General features: G+C 39.9%; 1 protein-coding gene across 2 annotated transcripts in view; it reads left to right on the top strand.

Annotated features, from left to right (window-relative positions):
- The first annotated feature begins 10,924 nt into the window (after positions 1-10,924).
- Positions 10,925-21,333, top strand: part of CDK19 (cyclin dependent kinase 19) — a 194,855-nt gene continuing 184,446 nt past the window's right edge. Inside the window, exon 1 of one of the 2 annotated variants that reach the window (XM_007451569.1) lies at positions 10,925-11,135. In XM_007451569.1, coding sequence (XP_007451631.1) covers positions 11,008-11,135 — 128 coding nt within the window. In that variant the 5' untranslated portion in view covers positions 10,925-11,007. The remainder of the gene's footprint in view (positions 11,136-21,333) is intronic. The other variant, XM_007451570.1, reaches the window with a different exon arrangement.

Genomic DNA, 21,333 nt, shown 5'->3' with positions numbered 1-21,333 from the left:
CAGCTGCTGATGACTCTAGCAGTAATAAAATTTGGAGGTGGTTATAATACAATGGAGAAAGCATGATTTAAAGAATCAGAATTTGAGGTCCACTCCTAAATAACAGTGTGACGGCAAATCACTTAACATATCGAAATGTAGGATCTTATTTCACAAGACTGTTAAAGGGATAAAAAGATAATGTATGCTAAAAACTGCCTATGACAGTGCCTATCACATGGTAGGTATGCAGTAATGCTAGTTTATTTACTTTCCTTTTTCATGTCTTGCCTGGAGAGAATAAAATAACTTTTCCCTGTATCACTCAAGTGTGCAGGAGACACCATTTTTATAAATCCATGAGAAATGATAGGTATTAAAATAATGACCAGTTGTTCATAAATAGGTAAGATGTAAATTATAAAAGTTTCCATAAAGAATGAAATAGTTTATGAGACACATACAGAAAAGTTTAAATTAAAACAAATTAGAATCAGTGAAAGTAGAATAGGAAAACACCTACCACATAGCCTAACGCAGTTACTATAGGCAAGTTTGAAATATTAACACTGAGCTTCCTAATCATCAAATCAAAAAGGAAAACTCAGTAAATTACATAAGGAAATTATTCCAGAGACAATTTCCTTGGTATTAAGGTCCAAAAGGAATGTATCACATAACATAGGTCCTTTTCCAAGGAGCATCAAACAATTTAATGGGATATATTTCAAGGGTGCAATTAGAAAATAGTTGTTAAGAAAATGAAAATGTGACTTTTAAGGGGTCTATGGTTCTTTATACTTGCAGACTAAATACAGATGGAATATAGACTGAATTTTTTCTTCTTTCTTAATTACTAAAACCCAGCAGAGGCTGAAAAAAATTCTTTTTTTTTTTTGAAAAAAATTCTTAATAAGCTCTTTAGAAATGGATTATCTCTAATTCTTGGAAGACTTAATTTACACAATCAGAGGAATATTTTATGTATCAGTTACAGACGGGGATGCTAAAACTTCAGCCAGAATTCTTCTAATCTCTATAGAAGGCATGTAGACAACTGGAAGAAAATATTCTTTTGTACCTACCAATAGGGACCAACCCTTCATCAGCTTACGCATATTATTAACTTGCTCTTCCCATGAGGTTCACTCTCAGTAAAATAAATTAAGGTGTATATAGATATTTAAAACCTCCCAACTTAAGCCAGTTGATATCTTATGTTTTATTATGATTTTAAAATGAAAATATTAGCATAGAATTCCTATGAATTTCCTAACAGTTTAAAACAAAAATGCATGATCAGAAATGTTTGGGAGATACCCTATGTGAAAAATATTATGGCAAATTATCCATAGTCTATAAACTATTCTGAGGTTTTTTGTTTGTTTGTTGTTTACTCCACACTGTAAATGGATATCCCTTTTTATTAATACAAATTAGATCTATACCATTCTTTTTAAAAAAAATTTTATTAATTTATTTATTTTTGGCTGTGTTGGGTCTTCATTTCTGTGCGAGGGCTTTCTCTAGTTGCGGTGAGCGGGGGCCACTCTTCATCGCGGTGCGCGGGCCTCTCACTCTCGCGGCCTCTCTTGTTGCGTAGCACAGGCTCCAGACGCACAGGCTCAGTAGTTGTGGCTCAGGGCCCAGTTGCTCCGCAGCATGTGGTATCTTCCCAGAACCAGGGCTCGAATCCGTGTCCCCTGCATTAGTAGGCAGATTCTCAACCACTGCGCCACCAGGGAAGCCCTATACCATTCTTTCAAATGGCTGCAGTGTAATCCACTGAAGGGATATGCTATTATTTATTTAACCATTATTTAAACTGTTTCTTTTATCACAAAAACCATAGTCACGTTCATCTTTGTACATATAACTTTGCACACTTGCCTGATTATTTTCTTTTTTTTCCAGTTAAGTTAGTGCTTTATTTCTTCATTCTTTGTAGAATACTGATTCTGTAACACTGAATACAGTCTGATATGTATCATTACAACAAAACTTTCACTTTATGAAAGATTAGCAAAAATACATCAGCAAGGATATAACTAGTGCATTTACTAAAACATATCATAATCATAAAACCAAATGATCACACACAATAATCTTCACATATGACATACCATTGATATTGTTCCTGTTCAACAAATTTTGGATTTCATCCTTATTATGTTTCAATACTCTTATTGATTTATTTTAGGTTCAACTAATAAAGAATTAACATTTCAGAAGTGTTAAGACTGATTAGTGTCATTGCTTACATATATTAATCACCTGCCAAAGACACTATCTTGCCTGATTTTTTTTTTAATTGAAGTATAGTTGATTTAAATATTGTCTTAGTTTCAGGTGTACAGCACAGTGATTCAGTTTGCAGCCAAAGGGTGCAAAAAGGTGTAGTGACGTGACAGCATTGGGGAAGAGGAAGGAAGATACCAGAGGAAATGACAGAGCAAAATGAATGAAAAATACCCACACCCAGACACATTCCTGTGAAAGATTATATCTTCAAGATTACAGAACAGATGCTAAGCATTTCTATGGAAAAAATAGGACACTTAAAAAGGGGTAAAACAGTCTTATAACACATCTGAACCACTGAATGTTAGAAAGTAGTGGGGGTAATGCCTTCATGGTTCTGAGAAAAATTCATTTTTAACTTGGAATTGTATACCCAGACCAAAAAAATAATCAAATATAAGAATGTGGAAAGCAACCAATCTAATCCTTGCTCAATGAGGAGGTCATAGACTATCTGGGAAGAAAGACAGATAAACATGATCTGCATAAGATAAGCAAAGTGCAGAGAGGTCTCACAGGATGTTACCAGTATGGATGAGGGGCACCCAACCTAGTCTGGGGGAGGGAAGAGAAGACTTCCTGAAAGAGATGATCCTGAGTTGAGCCTTAAACCATGAGGAAGCAACTTAGTAAATCTCTTCAATAAATTTCCTTGACTTAGATACGACTGTTAAGAGAAATTTTATCCATATTCAAATTTGACTTCCACATAGCTTATAAACTGGTCATGACTAAGGGCATAAGCATTAAAAAACTCATGACTTTGCTTACTAATTCCATCACATATGCAGTGAACCTGATATGCAAGATTTGCAGCTCAGTTCTCCTCACGACTAACCCATTGGAAGCTGGGTGCACCGACCTTTCCTTTTTTTAAAAATAAATTTATTTATTTATTTTTGGCTCATTGGGTCTTCATTGTTGCACGCGGGCTTTCTCTGGTTGCGTCGAGCGGGGGCTACTCTTTGTTGTGGTTCGGGGGCTTCTCATTGCGGTGGCTTCTCTTGTTGCGGAGCACGGGCTCTAGGTGTGAGGCCTTCAGTAGTTGCAGCACACGGGCTCAGTAGTTGTGGCTCGTGGTCTTTAGAACACAGGCTCAGTTGTTGTGACGCACGGGTTTAGCTGTTCCGAGGCATGTGGGATCTTCCCGGACCAGGGCTTGAACCCGTGTCCCCTGCATTGGCAGGTGGATTCTTAACCATTGCACCACCAGGGAAATCCTACCTTTCCTCTTGACTTGAACAAACTGTTGAAACCATCACTTTATTCTTTCATTCTCTACCTATGTCAAATAAACTCATTTTTTAAATGTTTAGATCAAACTTTTCAAATTCCTTACTGGCATGTGATTAGGCCTTATTAATTTCTGGGTGGTTATCATTTTTTTTTTTTTTTAATTTATTTATTTATTTATTTATGGCTGTGTTGGGTCTTCGTTTCTGTGCGAGGGCTTTCTCTAGTTGTGGCAATCGGGGGCCGCTCTTCATCGCGGTGCGTGGGCCTCTCACTGTCGCGGCCTCTCTTGTTGCCGAGCACAGGCTCCAGACGCGCAGGCTCAGTAGCTGTGGCTCACGGGCCTAGTTGCTCCGTGGCATGTGGGATCCTCCCAGACCAGGGCTCGAACCCGTGTCCCCTGCATTAGCAGGCAGATTCTCAACCACTGCACCACCAGGGAAGCCCCAGGGTGGTTATCATTTATTTGTTTTTTTGTTTAACACCTAGGGCAGGCTGCATTCTGGTGTCAGGGAACAATTCATGCTATAGTGGGGCTAAGAAATTTAAAGAATGAAAGGCTAGGGACTTCCCTGGTGGCACGGTGGTTAAGAATCCTCCTGCCAATGCAGGGGACATGGGTTCGAGCCCTGGTCCAGGAAGATCCCACATGTTGCAGAGCAACTAAGCCCGTGTGCCACAAGTACTGAGCCTGAGCTCTAGAGCCCACAGCCACAACCACTGAAGCCCGCGTGCCTAGAGCCCGTGCTCCGCAACAAGAGAAGCCACCGCAGTGAGAAGTCCGCGCACCACAACAAAGAGTAGCCCGTGCTCGCCACAACTAGAGAAAGCCCGCGTGCAGCAGTGAAGACCCAACGCAGCCAAAATAAATAAATAAATTTAAAAAATCAAATTCTTTAAAAGAAAATACACGTAGCATAAAATTTATTAAAACACCAAAAAAACCAAAAAAGAAAGCCCAGTCTGGGGATCCCAAAGATTCCCTCTCACTCCCACTGAATGTGGTTTGAGTTAAGTCAAGGACCATTTTCTTCCCTTTTTCAGGATGGCCCCTCATTCAGAGACAGAGTCAAAGCTCAGGCACTATCCTGGGTTGAATAGCGTCCCCCACAAATTCATGTCCACCTGGAATCTGAGTGTGATCTTATTTGGAAATAAGGTCTTTGTAGATGCATACAAGTTACAACAAGGACATACTGGATTAGGTTGGGGCCTAAATCCAATATGACTGATGTCCTTTTAGGAAGAGGGGGATTTGGACACAGACACAGATGAAAGAAGGCCATGTGAAGATAAAGCCAGATACTGGAGTTATGCTGCCACAAGCCAAGGAATGTCAAGGCTTACCAGCAACCACCAGAATCTAATGGAGAGGCATGGAATACATTTTCCCTTTGGGCCCGTAGAAGGAACCAACGCTCTGTACATCTTGATTTCAGACTTCTGGCCTCCAGAACTGTGAGAGAATAAATTTCTTTTGTTTTAAGGCACTCAGTTTATGGTAATTTGTTACAACAGCGCTAGGAAACTGACACAGGCATCAACCTCTTCCTACACCCTATCAGCAGCAGGTGAGTATCCCTCCCTTAGTCTGGCCTGCATCCTCATCCAGTAGGGAGAGAGGTCTGATTCTTAATCCCATTGCCTCCCATTCCTCTTCATCAGCTTCCCTGACATTGACTCTGTACTGAAGAGACCAGAATCTGTTTCTCCAACAGCCTTTAAGCTTAGACCATCCTTATTAAAAGGAGCTTTGTTCTCAGACTTTAAACCAATGTTTAAGTAAAATGAATATGCCTCCCAGAAGCATAACAGGTGTTTACATGTAAAATCTAATTGGCCAGAGAACTGTTGCTGGTTGAGTGGAAAGAGCAAAGGCAAGGAAGGCCTCTTATACATACTGAGACAATGAACATCTCAGTGGCAGTGGCAACTATAAATTTTCTGTATTTCATAAGCTCTATGACTCTTCCATGCACTGAGAAGGGGGAACTAGTGACTGATATCAACCAAATATGAAGGAAAAAAAAGCAGAGGCGGTAATTTTAACATATAAAATAGAGTGCGACAAAAGGATAAATGTCTTATTGGGATAATTTGATCTTGATAAATGACACTGATACTTGGCAGTGCATCTTTGTTCTCTATTGTCTTAGAGACTGGGGATTAAATCCTATCACTGACTGACTACACAAACTATCCTCCTGGAGCCTCAGTATTTTTATCTGTAAAATGGAGATAATGCATACCTTCCTCCCATGGTGGTTGTAAGGATTATATATTAGCTAGCTTATATAAAATGCCTAGGATTCAGTAAATGTTAGCTCTCATTTTCACTCCACTTACTTGCCAAAATCATCATTCCTTCTTCAAGTCCCCTGCCCTTACTGCCACCGCTTTTTTTCTCTGCATTTGATCATGCTTCCCATGTCATATAGAAATGAAAAGTTATTATGGATCTTCCTTGATTTACGATGGGGTTATGTCCCGTTAAGCCCATTGTTAAATGGAAAATATTGTTAAGTTGAAAATGTGTTTAATACACCTATCTTACTGAACATCATAGTTTAGCCTGGCCTACCTTAAATATGCTCAGAACACTTACATTTGCCTAGAGTTGGGCAAAATCATCTAATGCAAAGCCTATTTTAATGAAGTGTTCAATATCTCATGTAATTTATTGAACACTGTACTGAAGAGTATTGGTTTCACATTTTCTTTTTCCACCGGCTCTTTTCCTTCAATATATGAAAAGTTCCTATAATGAGTATCACCTCACACTGGTCAGAATGGCCATCATCAAAAAATCTACAAACAATAAATGCTGGAGAGGGTGCAGAGAAAAGGGGACCCTCTTGCACTGTTGGTGGGAATGTAAATTGATACAGCCACTATGGAGAACAGTATGGAGGTTCCTTAAAAAACTAAAAATAGAATTACCATATGATCCAGCAATCCCACTACTGGGCATATACCCAGAGAAAACCATAATTCAAAAAGACACATGCACCCCAATGTTCATTGCAGCACTGTTTACAATAGCCAGGTCATGGAAGCAACCTAAATGCCCATCAACAGACAAATGGATAAAGAAGTTGTGGTACATGTATACAATGGAATATTACTCAGCCATAAAAAGGAATGAAATTGGGTCATTTGTTGAGACGTGGATGGATCTAGAAACTGTCAAACAGAGTGAAGTAAGTCAGAAAGAGGAAAACAAATATCGTATATTAATGCTTATATGTGGAATCTAGAAAAATGGTATAGATGAACTTATTTGCAAAGTGGAAATAGAAACACAGATGTAGAGAACAAATGTATGGATACCAAGGGGGGAAGGGGGGGTGGTATGGATTGGGAGATTGGGATTGACATATATACACTACTATGTATAAAATAGATAACTAATGAGAACTGACTGTATAGCACAGGGAATTCTCCTCAATGCTCTGTTGTGACCTATATGGGAAGGAAATCCATAAAAGAGGGGATATATGTATACATATAGCTGATTCACTTTGCTGTACAGCAGAAACTAACACAACACTGTACAGCAAATATATTCCAATAAAAAATATATATGAAAAGTTCCTTCCCCTTATTAAACACAAACTAATAACAAAACTCTGAACCTTCCTTGACCATGGTAGCTACAATCCTATCTATTTTTCTCCTTCCTTTTTAGCCAAGTTTCTATTTTTTTTCATTTAAATTTTATTTATTTACCTTTTGAAAAGGCAGTATTTCATGGATCAGAATTCAGAAAGGTATACGGTTTCTTGTGGTCCTTTTACAGATAAGTCATGCATACACAAGAAAGTATGTATTTTTTCTTTTGTATAAAAATGTTAGCATATTATGGACACTCTTCTGATTCTTGCTTTTTTTTTTCCACTTAAAAATATATTGATATCTTGGAGGTCTTTCCATTTCAATACCTAAACAATTTCCTCATTGATCAGGTCTTCTGAAAAGTAGATGCCAAGATGGGATTAGACCTGTAAGACACTTATTGGAGGAAATGCCTGTGAGGAAGAGAAAGTGGGGAGCTGAAGGAGCTGTCAGATCGTGAGGCTAATCTGCCCCTGTGAAGGAGAGAGGGAAGGAAGGAGGGTTGGGTAGGCAGTGACTCAGACTGCAACAGAGTTCAAAGGAAGTGTCAGACAGGCTTATGCCTGGGGAGTCCTTAAGCTCAACTCACCTGTCAGAGGAACTCTGCATCTTGCAGGAATGGACCTGCCTATGCAGCACTGCCAGCATAGTATCCTGCTATGGTCAGTCATAGGCTAGGAGCAACCGTTGGGGACTGTGGCCTCATTGCAAATGCAGTGGTAGATCCAGAGCTTAGCAACTGGGGCTTTCTTGCAAGGAGGAGATCTGAGAGGCATATTTCATAGCTTTTGAATTATTTTTAGGGCTGCATAATAATCCATCGGTGCATGTGCCATAATTTATTTATCCAGTCCTTTTCTAATGAACACTTTTGTTGTTTCCCAGTCCTTTCCTAGTAGAAACAATGCTCAATGAATAACCTTAAGTTGTATCATATTGCACACAAATGGGGAATTCCACAAACTGGGCTCCTGGGGAAGCAGACCTTGATATGGAGATTAACATGTAATCAGTTTATTACAGAATGTTGATGGGATCAATACTTGTGGAAGGAAAAGGAAGAAAGCAGGATGGGGGAGGTTGAGAAGTTGGTCTGCAATGCATTCTCAGTGACGGCCTGAGTCAGCCCAACAGGGAGTTCTGAAGATAGGATCAGAGTTGTCCTGAAGTGGGGTGAGAGGTCTGGGCCTTTACATCCCTGCATTAATCAGTCATTGGATGTAGGGTGCTCCAGGAAAATGGTGAGGTGAGGTGAGATGAGGTGGCTCTTTAGACAAGGCAATTCCTGAAGAGGGTTGACAGCTGAAGGCTGCGGCAGCACTCCCAGCAGCTTGGGGGAATAGTACATCCTTTAGTCCTGAAGGGGTGTGTGTCTAGGAAGGCTTATCAGAGCATCCGCCACAAGGAGTATAATTGTAGGATACTGTTATGTAATTTTGATAGATATTGCCAAACCAAAATCTAATGTATGTATTGGTACATATTTTGTGAATATATACTTCCACTGGCAATGCAGGAGAATGTCTGTTTCCCCCATCCTTGGTAAAAACGGTGTGGTCAAACTCTTTTTTATTTTTTTAAAGATTTAATTCTATTTATTTTTGGCTGCATCACTCTTCGTTGGGGTGCGCTGGCTTTCTCTAGTTGCGGTGAGTGGGGACTACTCTTCCTTGCGGTGCGCAGGCTTCATAGTTGTGGCACGCATGCTCAGTAGTCGTGGCACACATGCTTAGTTGCTCCGTGGCATGTGGTACCTTCCTGGACCAGGGATTGAACCTGCGTCCCCTGCACTGACGGGCGGATTCTTAACCACTGCGCCACCAGGGAAGTCCAGAAGTATTTTTTTTGAATACACAATATTGATTACTTCTTGGCTCAAAAGTCTTCAATGGCTTTTTATTGCCTATAGAATGAGGAAATCTAAAGCTTCTGCTTGACATATATAGGTCTTCATATTCTGACCTCTGTTTATCTCTCCAGTCTCTTCTTAGCTGTCATCTTTTCCTGTCTTAATCTGTAATGTTCAAGCTATTTGCATTTGTCAGAATATATCAGGTTCTGTCAATGATATATACACATGCCATTCTGCCAGAGATAATTCTTTGTTACTTCCCCACTTGTCCTTCAAATAAGATTATTTAAATTTTGGCTGAAAACTACCCCCTTAATGACGCCTACCCTGACTCTTCTGGAAGTCCTCCTATTCTACTATTGCTCTTTGTACCCACATAGTTTTTAATTTGTTTGCATGTTTATTTTTTCAATACATTTTAGTCCCTGATGGAAAAGACCAATTTTCATCTGGTATCTCCAGCACTTATCATAGTGCCTGGAAATAACAGAAACTCAGATACTTCATGATTTACTTCAAGATCTGAGGAAGTTTCCCAGGAAACATTGTTGTAGTAAATAAACAATTCTCCCCACCCTACCCCCACGCCTCTCTCTAGTTTTCCAGGTTTCTTCCAAAACCCAGCAAGCGGGTCACTACTATTAACTTTCCTTACCACTTCAGGTAGAATTGACTATTTCCTGCTCTATGCTCCCACTGAATGTGGTGTGTAAGTCCCATCCTAGCACCAACCATGTTTGATTGCATCCCAAACATTTGCTACGTTTTATGCACGCAACAATGAATCAGCGTTCACCTTGATAAAGGAGACTTTCTTAAACATTCTAGCGCAACGTCACCATTATGCATAAAACGTAAAAATCCCTCTACAATCTAACCCAAATGATTGTTTTCAAAACGCTGCGTTCCGCAGGCACCTTAATTGTCCTTAGACAGATGGCCAAAAGCTTGGCTGTGGGAATCACATATGGTAAGAGGAGATCATGACTAGAGCCCCAAGAAAAGGATGATTGGCTGACTAGGGCGCAGAAGTTACATGTTCTCTGGCCGATGCTAGAAGTAGGAAACCGCTGAATGTTCAGCTTTTGAAATACGGTTTTTGCATCGTAAAGAAAAAAGATTATCCTATCAGGAAGAACCTAGCACATCCAATTACCAATCAAGAGTCGGAAAGAAGCCAAAGCCTGGGGATACCCACGCACCAACGAGGACGTCATTCTCTCTTCTCCGCCAATGAGCGGCTGGATGGGGGCGGGGTAAGAGGCGGGACAATTGCTACAAAAAAACAAACAACGATCTTCAGTACAACTGCCCTAACCACAGTCCTTCCCTCGTAAACCGCAGGAGCAAGCTCCTGGGCAAGGCGCTTGTTAAACACTTTCCACTCTCCTTCTCGCACGGGGGCAATTATAATAGAGTACCTTCCTTGCACCAGAACAAGCGCCTTCTTTCCACCAGCTCCCACAGACTCGCAGAAAGCACACCACAACTTTGCGCTTTCTACCTTAACAAGAACTGGTGGGAGTCTAACGCTACCTGTGGGGGGGGGCGGTTTCAGTGCGCAGGCGTACACGCCTTGTGAAGGTGGGGCTGTAGTGGCCCACGGCAGCCTGGGAGTTGTATTTCTTTCACCCGCAAAACTCAAACCATTCCTGAGGCCTGAGGAACTACATTTCCCAGGAGTCTCCGCGATCTCGGGGCGGGCGGGCTGGTTCGTTAATGAGCTCGAGGAAGCCGCGGCGCGGCCCACCAGGTTCCAAAACAAGGAAATGAAGGGGGGAGGCGGGACTGGGGGTTCCTGCGGGAGCTGCCGCCGCCGCTGCCGCGGAGGAGGAGGAGGTGGAGGAGGTGGTTGCCGCGGCCGCCGAGGAGTCCCTTGCTGAAGGCGGATTGCGGGGCGGCGGGCCGCGCGCGCGCGCGCCCGAGAGGTGGCCAGAGAAGTGGAGCGGCGGTCGCGGGGGGAGGAGGAGGAGGGACTGAGCGGCGGCGGCCCCCGCGTTCCGGTGCCTCTATGGGGAAAGCAGACAATGGATTATGATTTCAAGGCGAAGCTGGCGGCGGAGCGGGAGCGGGTGGAGGATTTGTTTGAGTACGAAGGGTGCAAAGTGGGACGCGGCACCTACGGGCACGTCTACAAGGCGAGGCGAAAAGATGGGTAAGAGCAGGGGCGGGGGGAGTAGGCTTGCTCGGGTCCTAGCTCTGCCCGCGACCGCGCGGGATGGGTGGGTCGGAGCCGAGTCGGGCCGTGCCCGGGGGGCGAGACGGAGGTGGTCGCGGGGCCGCGTCCCGGGGCAGACTGAGGGACGTGGGTTCTGCTCGCCCCCCGCGCGGCCCCGTCGCACCCCTTGAACTCCCGCGGCGCAGCCCGGTCGGGGGGCGTAGGTCCGGTCCTGCGGGGCGCCCTCCGCGTGCATGGAGCTGGCGGCGGGACTCGAGTTGGGACCTCGGTGGGAGGTGGAGTTTGTGGGTGTCTGGTCTCCAGGGGAGACGCGGAGGGCTGGGAGAGCTCCGCCGGGGAGTTGCCGCTCCGGCCTTAGGCTGGTGACGGTCGTGGTGGAACTTCCAATCGGCTGAGCGCCTCCCGGGGGCGGCGGTTTGAAACCTAGCCGAGGAGTCCGTCGGCCGGCCGTGCGTCTGGGTCCTCGCCAGCCTCACGAGTCTGAGCTGTTGGGCACCTTCGCCCTTGGGGCCAGCCAACCCGATGGCCCCTCCGCGCAGTCCCTCAGTCCCAGTCGTATACCCGGCCACTTCTCCACGCCGCTTCGCCTGCCTCCGATTTCGATTTCTCACGTTCTCAGTTCCGCACCTTCCCTCGAATGTAGGACCTTCTGAGAGATAACCGCGTTTTGCTCGCAGAACTTCAGAGTTCGCTCTGGTAGCTCATTTCCCCGCACCTTGGGTATTCTTAGGTCCTCCACTCCATCCTCTGCCAAATGACTGCGTGCTGAGGTTTATGGGGCATCTAGATTATCCAGAACGGAATTCGAGTAACACAGAGCTGGGCCTGAACCTTTGTTTTCCTGGGAGTTGAGGGAGAATCGTAGGAACCCCTTAGGAAGCCCTTACTGATTGTTTTCATAGGAGAAGGAGAGCTGGACGTTGTGTTGAGGATGCCTATCCTTCGTACTGGAGGGCACACGGCTCGTCCTCCAGGACAGGTGGAACCAGTTCTCTGCCTGCGAAGGGTGGGTTAAAACCATTCGTCACCTCAGGGCCCATCCTGGCAGGAGTTCCCCTTACCCAGAGTTAGGGAGCCCGGGAACATCTGCGTATCCCGCTTAAACTTTAAAGACGATCAAACTATGTGGATGAGAGTTTTTAGGATCGTAGCGAAACATTTCTGAATGAACTGAATATCAGCCACAGTGATATTAGTAAGATCTGAAGTGCTGCTTATCGTTCTGCACACTCTCTGGGTTGATTGATGAACTCTAGGACCAAAGTAGGTAGGGGGGGTTTGTGTATGTGTGCGCGCGCGCGTGCACGCGCATGGTGAAAACTACAAGGTACTTTACAAGTGTAAAGGATTATTATTATTGCAAATAATTTTTTCTCTTGTAAGTGGACGGACCCCATAGTACTCAGTTGTTTGTAAACTTTTCTCATAATTCCTTAGTTAATTGCCAGGTGTCCTTGGATGAGTGTCTTGGAATGTGAAGTACTATAATTAACTTGTGTTTTGTCTTTGGAATATCCACTCTCCTTGTTATATTGGTGTTCCTGTGGGAATCTTATCAGATATATTTGGGGAAAGCACATCTAGCTTTCCTATTTCAGCACTGGCATTACAAAACAAATCAGAGGTGGTGTTTTTCATACTCCTCATGCTAACTTTATAATATATTTGGACTGGAATTTTAAAAATGTATTTTAATTCTGTTTTTAAAAAATTTTTTTTTTTAAGCAGGCAGCTTTTAAGAAAAGTTAAATTCTGCTTCTGAATTGTATTTGAATAGCACGGGCTACAACAAAGAACACATAATTTAATTTCCGCTTATATTTGTTCTTTTTGAATATTTTCCCCTCTAATAAAATTCTTGATTTGAATACACTTCCTTCTTGAGTGAAATTTGTTTAATTAGAATTAATAAAGCTTCTTTAGTAGAGTAAAATCAGTTTGTATATCTTCAAAATATATGCTTTAAAAAAAACCTTTCAGGATCTGAACGCATTACTTTAAATCAGTAAATTACATGTAAGAAAAATCAGTATAAAGTGTTTTTTTTCTTGGACCAAGAGTCTAGATGAGATTTAAGGCTTTATAGTAAACACCCACGTCTCTTGTGGGTTGGTAGCAGGATTAGTTTTATGTTCATTGATACTGACGATTTGAAAGAACAGAAAGTTTTTAGTGATGGTTCTAAACTGATACAGATTCGCATGGTAAAGAATTTTACACTCAGATCATAGTAAGTTACAGTATAGCTCTTTCCAGAATTTATTTTGGTTAACTCAGATGTATAATGCTATTTTAGGGAGCAAGAGAGAAATCACGTGAGTACCTTAAAGAGGAACTATACTGGTGTATGTGATGTAGCATATAACCCCAAAATTGTTCAGGTCTCTAGAAGAAACACTGGAAGAAGTAATGTAACATAAAACATCATTAGAAAAGCCTCTGCTTATAGTTTAATAATAGAGTTTACAGAACCTTAGAATGTTGTTTCCCTTGAAATATGACTTTAACTTAGGCTGTGTTAATTATGCTACATAAATTTATAATGGACTGGAAATGCAAGATTTACATCTGGGTTTTTCACCTTTAATAACAATATTATTTGTTCCATCTTTTTGTTTTGAAGGAAGCAGGTCTTTTGACCCAACTATCCTTTTTTTTAAAAAAAAAAATCAGGCTCAGAAGTTATTCTTGAAGAGAAACCAGTTTAGAATATTTCTAGACTTTTTATGAGCAAGAATTTGTAATACAGTTTTCAACATTAGGAAAAAGTCACATAACAGTATGGTTAAAAATCTCAAGACCATATTTATCAAGTTTGAAACACTTCTTGTTTTGATTGATAAAGGAATATTGTTAAAAAGTTCTTTTGTGAATAAGAGGTTCAGGCAAACATGATTCCATAGACTAGTGTTATGTCTGAAAACTGTTGTACCCAACAATACTACCATTCAACTTTGCAGACATTCATTTAGTCTTTTGAACCACTCCAATAAAAGAATGCTGCTTTTTGGAGTTATTTTGAAATATAGTAATTGAAAGTGAAATGGCTGACAGAGTTATCTGAGTTTCAGTTTTGCCTTAGGGTTTCAGATGAGTAGTTGGTAACTACATGTCTTAATGTCTGTCATGAATCCTTCACAATAAATGTAGTACGTTTTTAACGGGTTTTTCACATTTTGTTCAGTAGTTGAAATAGATAATTGTATTTGCATTGTTTTGGAGACCTCCCAAAGATTAAAGATGTATTGCTATGATCATAGTATTTTAGAGCTTTCAAGAATTTCAGATCATCTAATTTCTTCTTTTTACAAAGTAGAAAACCAGAGCTTTTAGAGGTTGTCATGCCCATAGTCTTGGCAAAGACAAGCCTGTAATCCAGATCTCTTGACTCTTGAGCTCTTGTATTTCCTAATGTGTTTTCCCTCCTAATACCTCGGGAGAAAAAACAAAAAAGACCACATTGCTTCCCCTTTTGACAATCTTATTGTATAAACTTCTTCCATGCAAAGGGTACTACATCTGTACCGAAAAATATGGAAAAGTATCACATATCAGGGGCATTTTAAAAACGTAGGAGTTCAGGCCTGGAGATTCTACCACATGCAGTTGCTTCTCTTTATTTGGTTTCTCTTCATCTTCAGTCTCATTACTTTTGGCCATCATCTCTGATTTGCATAATAGCCAAATTGGTCTCTGCCATTAGTCTTCCCTCACTGTAGTCCAAGATCCAAGTTGCTGCCAGTGTTAACAAAATAAAATCAATCATGTCATATCTCTTCTTGTAAAGCTGTATATTCTCTGTGGCTCATACGGTTACATCAGATCTTAATTCCCTAGTTTGGCGTGTAAAGCCATTTGCATTTGGATCTTAAAGTCTTTAGTCTTTACAGCCTTTACGCCTGCCACCACCTCCCTCCTTTTTTCCCAGTGTGTTCAAGCCATATGCTTCTGTAGCATTCAACTGCTCATTTTTTTCCTAGGATTTGCTAAGTCCTTTTCATGTCTCATTTTCTTTTTCTGCACTCAAACCAGAATGGTGTTGCTCTGCCATTCCTCTCTCTTCCTTCCCCCTCCCACAAACCTGCGAAAGTCCTGCTCCCACTTCAATACCCAATTCAAATAGCTTTTCTTCTAGAAGTCTTCCCTTAGTTACCCAGTGTACTCATTACCTGTGCTTCTGCCCCTCTTGTTCTTATGTGTATAATATCACTGTGATACTAGTCTGTTCCATAAACTATTAACTACAAATGGATCATCATCATCCTGTTTCCAGCAACTTGTACAGGGTTGGGTATGTAAGCACACTCAAAAATTGTATTAAATTTTAAAAAAATGCCCTAAATTGGAAAACATATATATATTTGTTCTGGTAAACATACTTGTGTTTTCAGTAATTGTTTTGAAAGCCTGAAATATGGGGATGCTACATGAGATAAGCAGTTCAATGTAAATATTTATGTAACATTAACTAGGTCTAGTGTAATTTTTTCTGTAAGAAATAATGTGCTGCTTTTCAAGATAGTTGATACATTTCTTTTAATAGTTTGATAAGTAACATGGGTAATTTTTTGAATTATTAAGCACTTTTTTTTCTTCTTAGGCCAGTTCTTCTAAAATTGCTAGACTGTAGTAATCTGTCTTCTGTGCTTTTACTAGCAATGTTATAGAGATGCTTAGAAAACGTCAGCATTCAAACATATTTTAGGAAATTTTCTGATATTATGGATTCATGTTAAAAAAACTAAATACTTTTATCACTTAGTAAATCAAGTGGACATCAGCTTGTTTAATTGGTTCTTTATGCACTGCAAGCCTTCAGAACTTTGTTTTTGGAGCCCAGGGGAATGTTCTTTTCAATGAAATCTGATTGTCTAGAGCACTGGCTGACAAACTTTTTCTGTAAAGAGGCAGAAACGAAATATTTCAGGTTTTGTGGGCCATACCTACCATCTATGTCACAATTACTTGAATCTGTCATAGTAGTGCCAAAGTATCCACAGACAATGTATAAATGAATACAAATTAGAATGTGATCCAGGAGGGAAAAAAAAAAAAAAGGTGGTGGGCTGTATTTGGCTCACAGGCTTTAGTTTGCCAGCCCTTAGTCTAGTGCAGTGATGTCCAGTAGGACTTTCTGCAATGATGAAAATGCATCTGTGCTGTCCGGTATGGCAGCCACTAGCCATGTGTGGCTCAAGAAATGCAGTTAGTGTGACCGAGAAACTGGCTAGTAGCTATGATATTGGACTTCTCAGGTTTAGAGTTTTTTGGAACAAGTGGCTTAGCAACACAGTTCATAAATCCATGAAGTGACCTTTTAATAAAAATGTATAACTGATGGTGTGGACAAATGAAATAGGAAAGTTTGTATTTTTTCTTTCAAGTAATAGAAAATTTGAGGCTGAAATAGTTTGATAAAGCAAACTAATACTCGAACTGAAAAGCTATCAATTTGTGAATGGAATCTATCAAGGATATTTGATTACTTTTCAAAAAAAAGTATTTCATTTTACAAAAAGAGCATATGTATTTAGTAAGTAGTAAATGTGTGTGCATAAAAAAGCTTATATAATCTGGTTGCCACCCTCCATGTTTTGCCAAATCTGTAATTTGTGATACATTCAATGTGTTTGTTCCAAGTATTCTGATGCTTCAATAAATTCTTCAATGGCAAAAAAAAAAAAAAAAAAAAAAAAGGTTATACAAGGTACTGTAAGCCTTCCCTTTCCCAGTTACCCTTTTCCCTTTCTAGAGGCAACCATTCTTGGTTTTCCTTTTTAGAGAGATTTTCTCGGAGGTGTGTTTGTTTAATGATAAATGGTAGTGTGCTGTACTGTTCCTGCTGTATATTTTTTAACCTTGTATATAACCTTGAAGATCATTACATATCTTATGTACAGAGGTGCCTAGTTCCTTATAATAGTTTCATTATATTACATTGTATTGACTTACATACATTTAACTATCCCTCTTGATGGACATTTAGGCTGTCTCCAGTCTTTTGCAAGTACACTGTGCTGAATATCCTTAGTAGGTACAGTATTTTGTGCATATTAGTATCGCTGTAAGTTAAGTTTCTAAAAGCTGCTTACTTTTGGAAGTAATGCCTTCAAATGATCTGCAAATATGGTGATGTACCCGATATAAATCTCTAAAGACTGGAGACAGGAGGGCTGAGAATAAGGAAGAGAAATGTTAAGGCTTTAAAAATAATAATTATTAATACATACAAAATGAGTTCTAAATTATTAGTTTGCATAGGAAATGCAAGTTACTGTTTTAGCAGCATGGGAAAGACATGTCAGCTTTAGATAGGAAAAAAGTAGATCAATGGAAAGGGTTTTTTTTTTCAGTACAATGGATGTCAATATTGATGAATTAAGAATTTTTACTTTTGTGTACTATATTTTTGAACTGGATATACTGGATAAAAAGTTAATATGTGATGTTAACTTGTGTGTTTTGCAAAATTCTGAAGTAGTGTAGTGTGGGTTAGACATCAGTATAGAAGGCTTGAAGGCAGTATATTGCAACGTGGAATTTTCTTGGTGGTAAATGATTAGACTAAGAGTATTCGACTAATGTGTTTTTAAAGATCAGCTTGTTTGTTATCTTGTGATATTGTGACTATATAATTTAGTGCAGCTTTGGATTCCAAAATAAAAGGACGCTTTGCACATTTTGAATTACCAGCATGACTATGTCTTTGAAAGCAGGTAGTTTTTAAGGTCTAGAACCATAAAGAGGTAGCTAACAGAGCTATTTAAAGATTTTTGTCCATTTATAAATAGCTGATAGTCCAACACTTCCTGTAATAGCCATTTTGAGCATGCATTGTGCAGGATAAAAGAATCTCGAGAGAGAGGACAGGATGTAATTCAAGATACAAGTGTGCAGCAGTAGTTTTTTATTGAGGGTGTGAGTTCTTATACAGAAGTGGGTGATGGATCAAAGAGAAATAACCTGTAAAGTCCTCAAATAATTTATGTCCTTATAAAATACCTTTAATTTCTAATTGAGTCAGCCTTCCTAAAGGAAAAATATACCCTCCTTACAGAGGCTTTGAACTTGTATATTTTCTATTTAAAAATATTATTTCAATGAGACTTTGTGGTTGATCTCAGTTACTAAAATGAACGTGATCAGCATATGGATTTAATTACCAGGTAGGCCAGCTAACTTTGTTTTGTTCTGTGATCACAGACCAAAGCCCTGTCATGACAAACTTTTGCAGATATCTGTAGATATTTACATTTGGACAGAAAGGTAAGTCTATGGCTGCTGGAAAAATAAGGTAAAACTTTCACCTCATAGGTGGGTTAGTTGCATCTTTCTGTAGAAAAGTTATTTTAGTTATGATTGTTAAATAAGCTCATTGGTGAGAGACCTAAGCAGTCTGAGGCACAAACTATTGTTGCTTTTTACAAAAGTTAGTTTCCTTTTTACAATTATATTTGCATTAAAAAAATTAATTAATTAACTTATTTTTGGCTGCATTGGGTCTTTGTTGCTGCGTGCAGGCTTTTTCTAGTTTCAGCGAGCCGGGGGCTACTCTTCCTTGTGATGCGTGGGCTTCGCACTGCGGTGACCTCTCTTGTTGCAGAGCATGAGCTCTAGGCGTGCAGGCTTCAGTTGTGACATGCGGACTTAGTAGTTGTAGCTCGCGGGTTTTAGAGCACAGGCTCAGTAGTTGTGGCACATGGGCTTATTTGCTCCACGGCATGTGGGATCTTCCTGGACCAGGGATCGAACCCGTGTCCCCTGTATTGGCAGGTGGATTCTTAACCACTGCGCTACCAGGGAAGTCCCTAATTATATTTGCATTTTAAGAGTGACTTAAGCCTGAGTGAATCCTATTGTTTTGGATTTTGGTGCAAATTATAAAACTGTTTGTGACCTTCCTTTCTTCTGGAAATTTTTATGTAATTTGAGCTTGTGTAATTTAGAAAACCAAAGTTCTGTTAACTAAGTTCTCAGCAGTCTTTTCATCTTTATAGTATATTTGTATCAAAGTGGAAATATTTTTATTTTTATGCTATTAATATTTATCAAATTGGACTTTCCTGGTGGCGCAGTGGTTAAGAATCCACCTGCCAAGGCAGGGGGCATGGGTTCGATCCGTGGTCCGGGAAGAGCCCACATGCCGCAGAGCAACTAAGTCAGTGCACTACAACTAATGAGCCTGTACTCTAGAACCCGCGAGCCACAACTACCGAGCTGTCGTGCCACAACTGCTGAAGCCTGTGCTCCCAGAGCCCGTGCTCCACCACAAGAGAAGCCACTGCAATGAAGAGTAGCCCCTGCTCGCCACAACTAGAGAAAGCCTGCGTGCAGCAATGAACACCCAATGCAGCCAAAAATAAATAAATAAATAAAAATTTATCAAATAATAGTTGCACATGATTAAAAAACTCCAACAGTACTTCCTTCTCACTGCCCACTCCCAAGCCCCCTTCACTTCTCAGACATAACCAGTGTTAACTGTTTCTGTTTTAAGTTTTGCTGCTGCTTACCATTATAACTTTAAGTAGCATACGTATAATTCTGTCTTGATTTATCAACTTTAGGCAGTTTCTGTTGACTTTCCATTAGAAAAGCTGAGCAATTTTGAGAGATTTCACTATCCCCTGTTTTCCGTTTTCCCATGTCAACCTTTTAATTTATTACCTTTCTTATTTAAATTTTTTTGTGGTGAATACTTTTATGACTTTATAAATTTAAATTTCTTTTTCTTGGTTTGTCAATTCAGATATCATCTGTGGTCTTCCTCGTGTGAATGTTAAGGAAAGTAACAAATTTTTTTCCTGTTCTTTTTCTCTATCTCCTGATTTTTAAAGTATAATTCTTATAGCTTTCTATAAAGCTTTCTTAAAGCTTTTCCATTGCTTTTTGTCTATGGGTTGATTTAAAAAAGTGAACACTGGAAGCCATTCAGCAGCTTTAAAATATTATGATTATGAAATTATTGCTGAATGAATTAGTATATTGAGACCCATAGAGAAGGAAATGTAGGCTTGTGTACCAAATAAGTGCTGCTTGAAACAGTCCTCCAGGTATTAATGCCCAATGGATCTTTATTTTGCCCTTTTTTCAAGTCTTCTGGGTCATTCTCAGCTAGCAGATTTCTTTATATCCCATGGTTGGTTTTACTTGGATTCTTTTTTGTTGTTGTTGGTTAGTTGAGGATATCTTTTTAAATAGCTTTTTCATATAGGATGTGTAGATTTTCTGAGTTCTTGCATGTCTGATAGTGTTTTTTGTCCTCATACTTGATTGATAGTTGGGTTGAATATAGAATTCTATATTAAGAATATTTTTTTTCTCAGAACCCAAAACTATTGCTTCATGGCTTCTGGCATTTCTTGTTGCTCATTGGAAGTTTCTTTCTGGAAACTTGTTTTTTTCCTCTGTGGAACTCTTAGGAGTTTTCACTTGATCTGTGCATTCTAAAGTTTCACCAAAGTCTGTCTTGAAAGTGTAAGTCTTTTTTTTTTTTTTCCCCTTCATTTATCTAGCTTTGTTTCTTGTGTCTTTTACACATTATTTATTTTTTGAATAGATGATCTATGAACATAACTTCAACTTCAAAAGTTAAAAGGTGGTATTCAATAGCTTTAGTAGCATTCCTCCTACCTTCATGCCTTCACTTCCCATTTCCAATCCTGCCAGTTTCTTATGGATCCTTTAAGTGGGCCCTTTCTTTTGTCTTTGGTTTAGGGCAATTTTTATCTCCTGTTATTTAGTTCTTCTTCTGTTGCCTCTTTTGTTCTCTTCTTCAGGTATGCTTATTAAGAAATGTTGACCTTTTTATGTACTATATTCCCTGTCTCAAATTCATTCTCAAAATTTTCAACTCCTTCCCATCTACATTCTGGACGATTTCTTTTATTTAATTTTCTAGATTACCAATTTGGTCTTCAGTTGGGCTTGCTATTCTTTTATTCAGCACGAACTGGATTCAGGAGTCTGCCTGAATTCAACAAGGCATTGTTTTAATAAAATAAATAAATTCCCTGTTAATATTTAGGTTGTTTCTGATGTTTCACCATTATAAGCAGTTCTTCAGTGATTTTTTTGGTTCTTTTTGCTATTTTTAGCTTTTCCTTCTTATTTTTCTTATAATCTAAGTGCTAGACCAAGACACTGGGAACATTTTCTGTTTTCACTCATAGAG

Source organism: Lipotes vexillifer, unplaced genomic scaffold (assembly GCF_000442215.2).
Source record: "Lipotes vexillifer unplaced genomic scaffold, Lipotes_vexillifer_v1.1 scaffold721, whole genome shotgun sequence".
In the NCBI taxonomy this organism is placed as follows: Eukaryota; Metazoa; Chordata; class Mammalia; order Artiodactyla; family Lipotidae; genus Lipotes; species Lipotes vexillifer.
Note: the sequence above shows the minus strand (reverse complement) of the source record. Positions and strands in the feature narration are given on the sequence as shown.